Genomic DNA, 13,952 nt, shown 5'->3' with positions numbered 1-13,952 from the left:
ACTATAATAATGTGTTTTATTCTATTTGTCATAGTTTAAAAGCAAAAAATTTCAATCTTTCAAATACATGAAAGGTGAACGAACTTCTCTCTTCTCTCTTTATCTTGAAGAAATAAGAATCGATAATTTTTTTTTTCATACAAATTTGTTAATTTCAATGCTCATAATGAAAAGTTAAATAAATTTTTATTTAATTAATGTTTAAATATAAGAAAAAGCTTACTTAAATTTTTTTGCCTTAGACCCCAAAATGTATTGGGTCGGCCCTACACTGTTTTCCCAAACAAGTCTAAACTAGCGATCACAAAGCAAGACAATCTAAAAATATGGTTGACATTCGCCCTCTATAAGTGAATGATTCCAAAAGGCGGCCTTTTGCTTCGAAACAACATTCCTTAAATCATATTGTAGTGAGATTGGTGGAATATAAGAGAAAGCATACTAAGGAATATTAACATGTTAAGGAATTTATCTCTTACTTTTGAACAAAACAAAATAGGCATTTTTCCTTGGTTATAAGTTATAACTAGGAATAACTTGCCAAGAACCGTGTACTTCAACTAATAGGCACTTCCTAGTAATTTTAATAGAGACAATTAAAGTTGAAATCCTTCTTTTCTTTTATAACTATCGAATTATAAATAAATATAAATATTCTATGAAAGTCTTGTACTCTAAGTCGGTGCTTTAATTTTGTTCCTTTTCCTCTTTGGAGAAGTTATAGCAAAGTTATTCTCAGACTTGGACCATATATAGTAGCATTAGTAGACATTTCTTCTATCGTAATTCATAAGTTCTTCAAACCTAATAACAACCACACATACAAATGAAATTGTTATAAGCAATACTCATGATTTTTTATACATCCCAAAACACATTGCTTCTCTCTTTGCACTTTGATAGTTATTTTTTCCATAAACGGCTAAACTCTCTTTGTGCTTTTTAGCCTCTATTTGCGCTCTCCTTCTCTCTCTACTTACTATACTCCATGGCCATGTCTACTTTAAGGTTTCGAAAACCTGACGAGATAGCCATATGTGATGAAGAAAACTGGTCAGTCCCAAAGACCCACAAGCGGAGATGGCGGTTGGCTTTCACGGTCATATACATCACCAGAGTTCTTGCTTCTTTGAACAAGAAAGTTTTTGACAAAGATGGCCCTCTCTTGCGCACCCTCTCTTACGTTGCCATTGACATGCATTGTAAATCCATTTCTTCGTTGCTCACTGTTGATACAAAAAAGCTTAGTGACACTGTAAGGGACAAAAACTTTGAGTCTTTGAGTCAGTTTGGTGGGGTTAAAGAAGTTGCTTTGATTCTTGAAACTAATGTAAAAAGTGGTATCCATGGTGATGAGGCTGATCTTATTCATAGACAGAATGTTTTTGGTGCCAATAAATACCAAAAACCACCAGCAAAAAGGTTTCTCAGTTTTGTGTATGAGGCACTTAAAGATACAACTATTTTAATACTTTTGGCATGTGCTGTACTCTCTCTTGCCTTTGGTATCAAGCAACATGGCTGGAAAGATGGTTGGTATGATGGCGGGAGTATCATTGTTGCTGTGTTTTTGGTCGTTGCTGTTTCAGCAGAGAGTGACTTCAAGCAATCTAGGCAATTTCAGAAGCTCTCAACAAAGAGCAGTGATGTAAAAGTGGAAGTTGTGAGAGATGGGAGGCGCCAACCTATATCGATATTTGATGTTGTTGTGGGCGATATTGTGTGCTTAAAGATTGGTGATCAGATTCCTGCAGACGGGTTGTTCTTGGAAGGGCATTCCTTGAAGCTGGATGAGTCTAGCATGACTGGTGAAAGTGATCACATTCAGATTGATGAAGGGAATCCCTTTATGTTATCAGGCACAAAGGTCACAGATGGCTTTGGTTTCATGCTTGTTACTTCTGTGGGCATGAACACTCTGTGGGGCAAGATGATGAGTTCAATAAACCGTGACTCAAATGAGGAGACGCCACTGCAAGCACGCCTCAACAAGTTAGCTTCTTATATTGGGAAAGTTGGGCTGGTGGTGGCTGCACTTGTTCTTGTGGTTATGCTCATTCGGTATTTCACAGGAAACACCAGAGATGACAAGGGAAACAAGGAATTCAATGGCAGTAAGACCAAGTTTGATGATGTGATGAATGCTGTGGTGAGCATTGTGTCAGCGGCTGTCACTATTATTGTAGTGGCTATTCCGGAAGGTTTGCCTCTGGCTGTTACTCTAACTCTAGCTTATTCTATGAAGTGCATGATGGCTGATCATGCTTTGGTCAGAAAACTATCTTCTTGTGAGACGATGGGCTCGGCCACAACAATTTGCACAGACAAAACGGGCACCCTTACACTAAACGAAATGAAAGTTATGAAATTTTGGCTTGGAAAGGAGGCCTTAGAAGATGACAATTATCCGAATTTGACAGGTAATATACTCAAACTACTACAACAAGCAGCCGGCTTAAACAAAACTGGTACAGTTTACAAACCAAATTCTACATTAGTTCCTGAGATTTCAGGTAGCCCAACTGAAAAAGCAATTCTTTCTTGGGCTGTATTTAATTTGGGTATGAGTATTGAAGAAGTAAAGCAAGATTGTCACATAATCCATGTAGAGGCATTCAATTCGGTGAAAAAGAGAAGCGGGGTTTTAGTGAAGAGAAACAATGAAAAGACCATTCATACTCATTGGAAGGGAGCTGCTGAAATGATATTGGCTACGTGTTCAACTTATTATGATAGAGCAGGGGTGCTAAATGTAATGGATGAGGAAGAAAGGTTGCAATTTGGGACTATTATTAAGAATATGGCACAAAATAGTTTACGATGCATTGCCTTTGCCCACAAAGAAGTCGCTGAAGAAAGTGGACAAGTTCTTCAGAAGCTTGAAGAAAATGGACTAACATTATTAGGCTTAGTTGGCTTGAAGGATCCATGTCGACCAGGGGTCAGTATTGCTGTGGAGTCTTGTAGAGCTGCTGGGGTGAATATCAAAATGATAACTGGTGACAATGTGCACACAGCAAAGGCTATAGCTTTTGAATGCAAGATTCTCAATCCTGATGAAGATTTGGATGATGATGCTGTAATTGAAGGGGTAGAATTCAGGAATTACTCACCCGAAGAGAGAATGGAAAAGGTTGATAAAATCCATGTAATGGCGAGGTCATCCCCTTTTGACAAGCTTCTGATGGTTCAATGCTTGAAGCAGAAAGGTCATGTTGTTGCAGTCACAGGTGATGGAACCAATGATGCACCTGCTCTAAAGGAAGCAGACATTGGACTTTCAATGGGAATCCAGGGAACTGAAGTGGCAAAAGAAAGTTCAGATATAGTCATCTTGGACGATAATTTTACTTCAGTGGTGACAGTATTGAGGTGGGGAAGGGCTGTATATACCAACATTCAAAAGTTTCTTCAATTTCAGCTCACAGTGAACGTTGCTGCCCTTGTCATCAATTTTGTTACGGCTGTTTCTTCTGGTAAGGTCCCACTAACTACAGTTCAACTATTATGGGTGAATCTAATAATGGACACATTGGGTGCTTTAGCATTAGCTACAGAGAAACCCACTAATGATCTTATGTCAAAGCCATCGGTTGGTCGATCAGAGCCACTTATAACCAAAATTATGTGGAGGAATCTCATGGCACAAGCCATGTATCAGGTAACCACCTTATTGGTTTTACAATTTAAGGGAAAATTCATATTTTGTGTAAATGAGAACGTTAAGAACACCCTCATTTTCAATACTTTTGTCCTTTGCCAAGTTTTCAATGAATTTAATGCAAGAAAATTGGATAGGAAGAACATATTCAAAGGGATACTTAAAAATAAGCTGTTTTTAGCCATTATTGGGATCACCATAGTTCTTCAACTGGTGATGGTGGAGTTTCTGAAGAAGTTTGCCAATACTGAGAGACTTAATTGGGGCCAATGGGGTGCTTGCATTGGGCTTGCAGCTTTGTCATGGCCGATTGGTTGTCTTGTAAAGTGCATCCCAGTTTCAGGCAAGAAGTAGGCAAACATCTTTAATATTTCTGCTTGTTTTCCATTTGTTATGTTTTGTTGGGTTAGGAGGTTATGTAATGCTGCAGCTCATGAGGTTGCTAAATTTGCTTTAACCTCCCTTCGGTCCTTTTCTTTCAATTCTGGTAATCTTCCGCCAGTTATAGAGTTTGTTTGTAAGGCGGATTACCGACCCTTTGTTTCTTCTGATGTTTAATGCAATTGAAGTTTATCAAAAAAAAAAAAAAAAAAAAAGTGCTTCTCCATTCTGAAAGACTAGCCAACGCCCCTCACCAAGACATTCTTCATATTTTCCTTTCTTTGGCGTTTGTGCCATGAAAGTATTAGGCACTTTTTTTCTTTTTGATAAGTAATGAAAAATTGTATCAGAAATTTAAAATACAATCATGTCAAAATACAATTATATACCTTAAAGACGTGTATGGTGCCTTTCTATTGTATTCATTTCAGTAGTTATGGTCTCAAACTTGAGATAAAGTCTTGTATTAAGAAGTAAACAGCTGCTTTCAATGAAGTTTATTACTTAAAAAAAAAAGAAAAAGAAAAAAAAAGATGTAAGCAGCTGCTACCTTTTGGAATAGTTATATTTTTTTCTTTCTTTTCTTTTATACATGCAAATATAGTAAAGAATTACAAACGATGAAAAGAGAGAGAGTGGATACATATCTATAATAGAAGTCAGGAAAGATGCAGGGTCAAAACACTCAGAAGATGAGAACACCTATGTAAAATTGTGACAAACTATTTTGTATTTACTTCCTCCAGAGAAATTTTCTATTCCTATGTTCAAATTCGTAGATGTACTTAAGAGCTGGATAAAGATGCTAGAAAGAAGAACTTGCAGCCTGCCTGATCGCGACATAGACACGCTGCAGATAAAAGAGGAATCTTTTTTACTGTGCAACTCATGACTTACTTGCAACTAGCTCAGAGAAAGAATTCCAGCACATTAATTTTTATCTTGGCCAGCTCAGTCATATAATCCAAGACTTGCACATTCTGGAAGTAGGATGTGGGAAACAGAGCAACGAGGCTTCATTCTCTCTTCTCTTTTCCTCTTACCATTGACGTATCTTAGAAAGGAGATTTTAACCATCACGTTCTTCAACATATTTGAGTGTTAGAGAGTTGATTGGTGTAGAAAACATTTGAAGCAAAACCACAAACCCAAGAGGACTCGGTTTACCGTTGGCCACTAAACCCGTGGACTCCGAAGACTAGGTGAACAAAGTACATGACGAAGTCAGTTGTTAGTAGAAGCTTGGAGGACTTGAGTATTTTAGGTAGCTTAGGCTTAGAGGGTCTTTATTGTAACGTTGTACTACAACTATTCATTAGAGGAAATTTGACAATGGTTTTGCGAAGAGGGTTTTCTGCCTGGGTGGTTGGGGTTTCCTCTTTGAAAATACATTTGGTGTTTTAGTGTGGTTTGCATTTTTATTCTGCATTTCATATTGCTCTATATGAAATTGGATAATCACTTACATTTGATGTAAATGCTGTTTAGGTTAAAAGTGATTAAGTCGTAATATTTGTAATTTGCGGTCTAAATATTTGCTAGGGTGTTAGTAGCAACCTTCCAATTTCCATTTATTATATGTATATATTATGTATTCATCTCAATGTGATGTATAAAGAACCTATCACTGATGTGTGTGTTTGTATGTGTGTATTACTGGTAAGTTACAATGTATGCAATTTGTTTTGAATCCACAACCTCACTCCCCACTTTGCTTTTACAAGAGGAGGAGGTCATTTGAGTTAGAGCTCATTGATGACCCCATCACTAACACATATTAGACATGGATATGCTTATTAACATTTAAAATTAAGGGGGGAAAAAACGAACCTACACATACCATTGAATGACCATTTGGTGTCTATTCCAACTAACCATAAGATGGTGGTGGTGACAATGAGCTCTTAATAAGTTTGCTTACATTTAAATCTAATATTTAACATGCATCAATTACATTGTATTTCTATTTATCATAGGAATTTTACAGTTTATCTCTATGGATTTTTGAAACTCCAAAAACAATGCAAACAAGGATAATTATAAGAGAAATGAAGATAATACACTTTCAAGATCTGTTAGCAGAAGGGAACAGACATGAAAAACATACAGGTCTGTATATCTCATACGACCATTTTAAAGGGTCAATCTTCATTTATTTGTAATAATAAATTATTTTTGGTTAAATTGACCATATATTGTTCGGTATTACCTTTTAAAAGTACAGACGGAACAATAAAACCTAAAACACATATACGCTGACTTGCATGCAAACACATACAGAGAAACACAGAGAGGGTGAAACAAAGGTAGCAGGAAAATCTAATATGAAAGTGTCCCAAATGCTTTTAGTTTCATTATTTTCATGGTTAGGTAAACAGATGAAACTGTACATCAGAAACCCTTTTTTTTTTTTAAACAGTGCCACTCAGCGATGTATTATACACATAGTAAACTGGCAAAGATCAGTTGAAGAGACAATTCAGAGTTTTGGTAGTGAGTGGTGTTTAGATTCCTTGCATAAATTGCTAGCATATTTTTTAGATCATAACAGATTAGTACTGTATAGCAAACCACGGCTGTAACATTAGACCATAAGAAGTGATTTTGTAATCATATCATCCTTGCAAGTTCATACCACTGCATGTTGAAGAAAAGGGCTAGCTGCGTGTGTGTGATTTCTGACTCAAATCTGGTTAAACTTTATAGGAAAATAGCAAAATAATTATGACATTTGAAAAGAGAAGTAAGCTTTGAGATGGACATTCCTCCAATAACTTGCATATTTTGTTGAAACGATCAAAGAATTATTTTAATGCTTTGAAGTTTCATCTATGGTGCAGAAAAGAATAGATAATTGATAGCATGTTTATTCTTTCCATTATTATAATGGAAAATACTAGTGCTACCTTAAAGTACAATTGACCTATACTCAGATTGTTCCTTTATATTGCAAGTTGAGACATAAACATAATACCTAACACAAAAAAGAGGGTTGCAGCAGTAGAGTTAAAGCGAAAAATTTTAGCTTCTCAGCTACAGTGCACAGCTATCTTTAGCTGTGCACTAAGCAGATTGTTCCTTTTAGCCGTAAATAATCACACACTATCCCAACTATCTAACATATGAAACTCAAGAATATAAATAACAGTACATATTGTGGTAAGACAGTAATGAATAAAGATAGATAATAAAGTGATGTACTGTGGCCTGGACCAAAAAGAAAAAAAAAAAGTTATAGAAAGAGAGAGAGTGATACCTTGGTGTGGGCTTTGAGCACAATCTCATTACTAAGCGGAATCCGATACCGATTCTCTTTTTCTTCTTCCTCTGAATCCGAATCACCGAAACTCAGCCCCGGCGGTGGTCTCGGCGGCCCAACCACCTCTTCCTCCTCCTCATCAACTGAATCCAATCGCCATGGTTGGGTTTCGGAGCGATGAGAGTCAGGCTTTGGAAGAGGACGAAAGAGAAGGAAGCTCATCGGTCTTGTTTCCAGTAGTGGTGGAGCGACGAGTGGTGCTGTGGATAGCTTCGAGAGAGGTTTGGGACTTTGATTGCTTTGGATCATGGATCATGGGCCGACCCGCAGTATTCACACTGACTTTCCCTTTTCTATTGTAAGTCTAGCCCAACCCAATACTCTGCTTTCTTTCTATTTAAAACTCACTTCAATTTAGCCCATTACTTTTTTTTTTTATTTAATTAAAGGTAGAAGTTTCTATTAAGCAAATTATTTTATTTTATTTTTTAGGGATTTTATTAGGCAACCTAAGGTGATCACTTTACATTTCCAATAAACTTAAAAAAAAAAAAAAAAATTTAAGAATCACGTTTTTAATAAACTTAATGTAATCATTTTTAATCTCTAGTGTGTTTAGCGTAGTGTTCTGAAATATATATAAATATATATATATATATATATATTGTTTGGATTCTTTGGAATAATGATAATTTTTTAGTTTTTAGTCTTTTCATGTTTTGTAAGTCATTAAAAGCAACCACTTTAAATTAGGGATGCCAAAATCACCCTATCCCACACCCCCTTGTCCTCTGTGAATTTCCCTCGCTCAAAGAGGTGACAGGGCAAAAATGAGTTTTACTTGTCCGGCCCCACCCTGAATGTATATAGATATATTTTATTTAATATATATTTGAATTATTCATACATATAATTTAACTTTTGTATACATACCCTAGTTATAATTTAGGGGGTGTTTGGTACTATTGTTTAAACAACAGTTTTCAGTGTTTAAACAACATTATACGTATTTTTACATATTTTTTCACTCACATATATTTCCACAAAACAACAACAATATTACTAGAAATCTCTTACCAAACAGGCCCTTAGTTTTCTATACACATTCTATATTAAGATGGTTAAAATGCTTGTCTATCCTTCTCATTAATAATCACATTCTACCCAATTGTCATCTCTATTTTAATCTTTGGGGAGTAAAAGCGCTCGTGTTCTAAATTTTAAGTACTAACCATGTATTTTACCTTAAAATCATTGCCATTTGTTCAAAATTTTCACTTCCCATTATAACTTCAAATTACCCACAAAAAAAAAAAAAAAAAAACTATAAATGGTAGATTAACTATTTATGTTTTTAAAAAAAAAAAAAAAATCTTTATTTTCTTCCTCTGAATCGCCAAAACTCATTCTAGGCGGCGGTCTCAGCAACCTAACCATCTCTTCCTCCTCCTCATCATCAATAAACTCCAATTGGGCTACAGACGACCTCGGCGGCCCAACATCTTCATCCTCGTCATCGGGAGGCGGTCTAGGAGGGCCAATCAAATCGGCTTCATCTTCATTAGTAGAAGAGTTAGAGTTAGGGTTTCGAATCGATGAGATCCAATCTTTGGAAAAGGAAGAAAGAGAAGGTAGCTCATCGGTCTTGTTTGTGGTGGTGGTGGTGGAGGAGGAGTGACGAGTGGTGCTGTGGATGGCTTCGAGAGAGGTTAGGGGCTTTGATTGCTTGCTAAATGAAAGAGGGAATTGGGCTTGGACTCTGTCATAAATCTCAGCCTCGTCTTCCATTTTCGTTTGACTTCTCTTGACTTTGCAGCTGTTGTTTCTTCTTCTACATTGGATGGATCATGATGGGCAGGCCCACACCATTCTGACATTTTCTAGCGAAAATTGGGAATTAACCCTGTTTGCCAAACAATATAGTTAGTAGGCGAAGTTTTGAAAGTATATATATTATTAACATCTCGAGTCTAAGAGACTCGATTTAGGGCTTATAAACCGAGTCTTTGAGGCTTGGTTTTCATGTTCTGAATAGGTTTGACTTGGCCCTTTTCCACGTGACGTCCACTTGGAAATTGAGTCTTAGAGACTCGATTTATATCTCGACCCTTAAATACTCGATTTATATGCTCACCTGCATCCATGTGGACTCCAGCTAGATATCGAGCCTTAGAGACTCGGTTTTTAAAAAGAGTAATCGAGTCTTAGAGACTCGATTTACAAGGTTTGGTCCACAAACGTCCACGTGGTTAGGGTAGCTGGTTGTCCTTAGTCCTCATTGAAAGCTCGAAAATGTATTAAAAAACACAAGAGCTGTTTAGACCCCCAAATAAAAGTTACAGCTCGATAGATTTTACACTAACTAAATTCTAAGTGCAGAATAATGTAAATGCGAGTGGATAAACAAACAAGCTATTCTAACACATATTCATATAATCACAACAGTAAAATGAAATGTAAAAGAGTAGGGAAGAAGAATGCAAACACAGATAATACGCTGATGTGTTATCGAAGAGGAAACAAAGAACTCGGCAAAAAATCTCTCCACCGCCCTCCAAGCGGTAATCGATCTACTAGACAATCAGTTGAGATACATGGGTTAGCAAGAGACCCTCCAAACCTAATCTACTCACTGTACCTAAGCCCTCCAAGTTCCTACTTCAACAAGGCTTCTCAGAACCGTGTCTTGTCTAACTCTCCGGATCCCGCAACAAGCTCCATGTTGCATCCACCATCCTTGGCTTCTTCCAATACTTCCCAGCAGCTCCAAAATTTAATGGAATATTTTTATAAGGAAGATTTTGTTGATTGGATACTTGATTTAGAGGATTTCTTTGATTATATGGATGTTCTTGACGAGAGAAAGGTTAAACTTGCTTTGTATAAACTTAGTTAGTATGCCTGATCAGTGGGAACAAAAATAATTTCATAGAATCCAACGAGGTAAAAACAAAATTCTTTCCTGGCTAAGGATGAAAAAGATGCTTGCAATTGAATTTTTCTCTTGAATTATGATGTAATTTTGTCATATACATAGCAAGATCATTTATGGAAAAATTAAGACTTAGAATTATATTGATAAACTTTGCATTCAGCCATCAAGAAAAGAACATTGGGAATCAACAATATAAAACCAAAATTTGAGGAAAATCTTGAAGTGCTTGAAAAATATCAAGTCTTACAACATATTTGACAAATTGAAGCATGGCGATAATACTTTCTCAAGAAATTAATGAAGAGGCAAAGAGAAGAAAATTTAGTTAATTGAGGAGAATGTAAAAAATTATGAGATGTGGAAGATCCAATTGAAGTCAAATGTGATGGTGAGCCCATAACCCAAAATTCCCAAGATCCAATTGATTTTCTAAAGACCACTACAACTCAATATATTGATTTTTTAGGAGTAGAAAATTTTGATTTTGTCTTCAATTCATTTTTAATTGAAGTTGTAAATAAATTGAAGGCCAATGAGAAAAAATTTTATGCTACAATATCTCAAGGATACGAGTTTCAAAGTTGGATCAAGTAATTGAAGTATTTGAAATATATGTTTATCTGAAGAGGAAGGTTTCAATTTTCAGATGAAAACTCAAGGTCAAGTTTCATTCAAATGAAGGGGTCTTATGTGGGACAAAATATGAGGAATAATTTTTATGGTCTATTAATTTTTTTTTTAATTTTTATCTAATTTTAGTAATTTTAGATATATGGTTATTATCTCCTTGATTTTAGGTGTATTTAATACTTTTCTTGTCAAATTAGGATTGTATTATGGTAGGGTATCAATATATTTTTAAGAGAGGTTTTTCTCTTTTTCTAGTGGATTCTAGACATTTCCTTGTGGATTCAAGGAATCCCTTTTGGATTTAAGGGTTTTATTAAGTTAGAACTAGCCCCTATCATGCTTTCCGTTCTACATCATTTTAACTTATTCCGCAAGATCCTAAACTTCTACACATTCCACAACAAGAAATTCCAGCTCCCCTCGAGACATCAGTGGCAGCTTCCCTCATTAAATTAGCTCAAAGTGGCCACAGATGCAGCCTTTGATTCTACAAGAAAAGATTGGTGCTATTTCATATGTGATTAAATATCATAATGGAAAAAATTGGTGGCTGTTAAGGACTTCTAAATTATGGCTAATTCAGTGTTTTTTTTTTTTTTTTTTTGATAAGAAATACGTTAACTTTATTAAATTGAAAAGAAAGAAGATACATCTTGAGACATAGCGGCCTCAATAATGTTCGGAGTTTTCTCTATCCAAGTTACAAACAAATCTAAATTTTTGGCAAATTGTGCCAAAATGTGTGCTAGCCTATTACCTTGGCATCTAACATGTGAGAACTATATCGCTCTAAAATCTTGTAGCCATGTGAGACATGATGTTTGAGATAGCTAGCGAAGGAGTAGATGTACTACCATTGAGAGCCCCAAAAACCAGTTCTGAGTCGCATTCAAGAATAACTTCCTGGAGCCCCATGTCTCGTGCGAATATAATACTTTCCTCCATTGCTTTGGCTTTTGCCTCTAGCGGACCGAGTGGCACCCATAACTTCTTACTCATGGCTGCAAGGACTTGACCCTCATGATCTCAAGCTATTACCCCAATACCTGTAGCCTGCAACTGTTTGAAGATAGCACTGTTGGTGTTTATTTTGTACCACGAGTTGCTTGGTGGGGACCAAGTGACATTGTGTGGGGCAATGGGTAGCTTGATCTTGTGGTTTGCAATTTGATATTCTTCAAGGAGAAGCATTGCCTTTTGAATAATACTAGTGCATGTTTGCCGAGCTCCACCTATTCTAGCTGCGTTCCTATTGTGCCAAATGCTCCAAGCCAGAGTAATAATGATGCCTAGGAGTTCATCTCCAACGTGTTGGACTAACATCAAATGCCATATGAGGTCTATGAAGGCGTCAAACTGTAGCCCATGGTGTTGGATTGGAATGCTAGAAGAGACCCAGACTTCACGAGCATTTGGGCAGTCCCATAGTGCATGTTCGCTAGTTTCAGCTTCCACACCAGTACACCACAGATTTTGTAGGTTGGGTCATCGATGATTTTCCTACTACAGAGATTTGTCTTTGTTGGCAAGACATTCTTACATGCCCTCCATGCAAAAGACCGAATCTTGTTTGGGATATGTAAGCGCCAGAGTGTCCTCCAAAATACACTTGTATTTTTATTTGAGGGGCCACCGTGGGAGGCAAATGTGCTACCAGAAATGGAGAGTGCAACCTTATATGCACTACTAACGAAAAAAAGGCCTCTCGGCGTATAAGCCTAGACGATGGCTGAGTGGTATACTGAGGATGGCTTAGGCATCATGGGGTGGGAAAATTTCTTTTATGAAGCTTATCCTCCATTGCCAAGTCTCATGATCAATCAAGGAGCTAACCCGTGAGCTTGTAGGCAAGGGATGAGGTTGCGAAGTAATGCGTAAAGTAGAGCTAATGGGTAGCCACTTGTCTGTCCAAACCGAGACGGAGTCACCATTACCAACCTGCCATCGGTACCCCCATTGGACAATCTGTTGTGCAGCCAAGATGCTTCTCCAAGCATAAGATGGTGATGATCCTAGAGAAGCTGTAATGAAGTCTCCATCAGGAAAGTATCTGGCTTTGAAAACCCTATAGACTAAGGAGGAAGTGTGTGCTTGTAGGCGTCATCCTTGTTTTGCTAAGAGAGCTAGATTGAATGCCTTCAGGTTGCGGAATCCCAAACCTCCTTCTGTTTTAGGAACACAAATTTTATCCCAACTAATCCAAGCTGTCTTGTTTTTCCCATTTTTTTGCCCCTACCAAAACCGGCGCACCATGCTAGTCATATTATCACACAATGTAGTTGGAAGGGCGCACCATGCTAATCCAAGCTGTCTTGTTTTTCCCATTTTTTTGTCCCCACCAAAACCAGCCCACCATGCTAGTCATATCATCACACAATGCAGTTGGATGGAGAGGGCTGCCCTTTGGAGGCAAGTGAGAGTTGTGAAATATGGCTGTGGATGGGGTAGTTGGTGTACTAGGCCTACTAATGGTCCATATGGTGTTGGCTTGTGGAAAAATATTAGTCGGGGATGGCCTTCTTTCTCTCGCCACATTCTATATGAGATTGGGGATGGGTCTAGGGTGAAATTTTGGTAAGACCATTGGTGTGGTGAAACATCTCTTGCAGTCAGCTATCCTGAATTGTTTGGTTTTTGCTGAGATCAAGAGGTTAGTGTGCTTGAGGTTATGAAGTTTGATAACGGAATCCTGTTTTGGGATGTAAGTTTTTTTAGGGGTGTGCATGCTCGAGAGCTAGAGGCACTGGCTGGTTTCATGGATACCATATATGGTGCGTCGGTGAGAGGGCTTGGTGAGGATAAGATATGTTGGAAATTTGATAGAAAGAAGGGCTTCATGGTTAAGGGTTATTACAATCTCTTAGTGGGCTCTAATGACTATTGCTTTCCTTGGAAAAGCATTTGGAAACAGAAGATTCCTTCTCGAGTAGCTTTCTTTGTTTAGACTGCTGCTTTAGGGAAATGCTTAACAATTGACAATTTATGAAGAAGGAAGGTTTGGATATTGGATTGGTGCTATATGTGCAAGTGTAATGGTGAATCGGTTGATCATCTTTTTTTTCATTGTCCGGTTGCTATGGATATGT

The 13,952-nt window shown here is 37.2% G+C and overlaps 2 protein-coding genes across 3 annotated transcripts in view; one reads left to right on the top strand and one right to left on the bottom strand.

Moving 5' to 3' along the window:
• The first annotated feature begins 802 nt into the window (after positions 1-802).
• LOC115959867 (calcium-transporting ATPase 12, plasma membrane-type-like) lies at positions 803-4,252 on the top strand. Its single transcript, XM_031078502.1, has one exon. It carries the CDS (start codon positions 989-991, stop codon positions 4,013-4,015), a length of 3,027 nt encoding a protein of 1,008 aa, XP_030934362.1. The 5' UTR covers positions 803-988; the 3' UTR covers positions 4,016-4,252.
• A 334-nt stretch (positions 4,253-4,586) lies between these two features.
• LOC115959869 overlaps positions 4,587-13,952 on the bottom strand; it is a 28,185-nt gene continuing 18,819 nt past the window's right edge. Inside the window, exons 2-3 of one of the 2 annotated variants that reach the window (XM_031078505.1) lie at positions 7,299-7,405; positions 4,587-4,892 (exon numbers count right to left, since the gene is read on the bottom strand). In XM_031078505.1, coding sequence (XP_030934365.1) covers positions 4,848-4,892; positions 7,299-7,405 — 152 coding nt within the window. In that variant the 3' untranslated portion in view covers positions 4,587-4,847. Of the gene's footprint in view, positions 4,893-7,298; positions 7,650-13,952 lie in introns of those variants that run through there. The other variant, XM_031078504.1, reaches the window with a different exon arrangement.

This window comes from Quercus lobata, chromosome 9 (genome assembly GCF_001633185.2).
Source record: "Quercus lobata isolate SW786 chromosome 9, ValleyOak3.0 Primary Assembly, whole genome shotgun sequence".
In the NCBI taxonomy this organism is placed as follows: Eukaryota; Viridiplantae; Streptophyta; class Magnoliopsida; order Fagales; family Fagaceae; genus Quercus; species Quercus lobata.
Note: the sequence above shows the minus strand (reverse complement) of the source record. Positions and strands in the feature narration are given on the sequence as shown.

Excerpts from the sequence above, each read along its gene's own strand:
- LOC115959867 (XM_031078502.1), top strand. The coding sequence starts at position 989 with ATGGCCATGTCTACTTTAAGGTTTCGAAAACCTGACGAGATAGCCATA.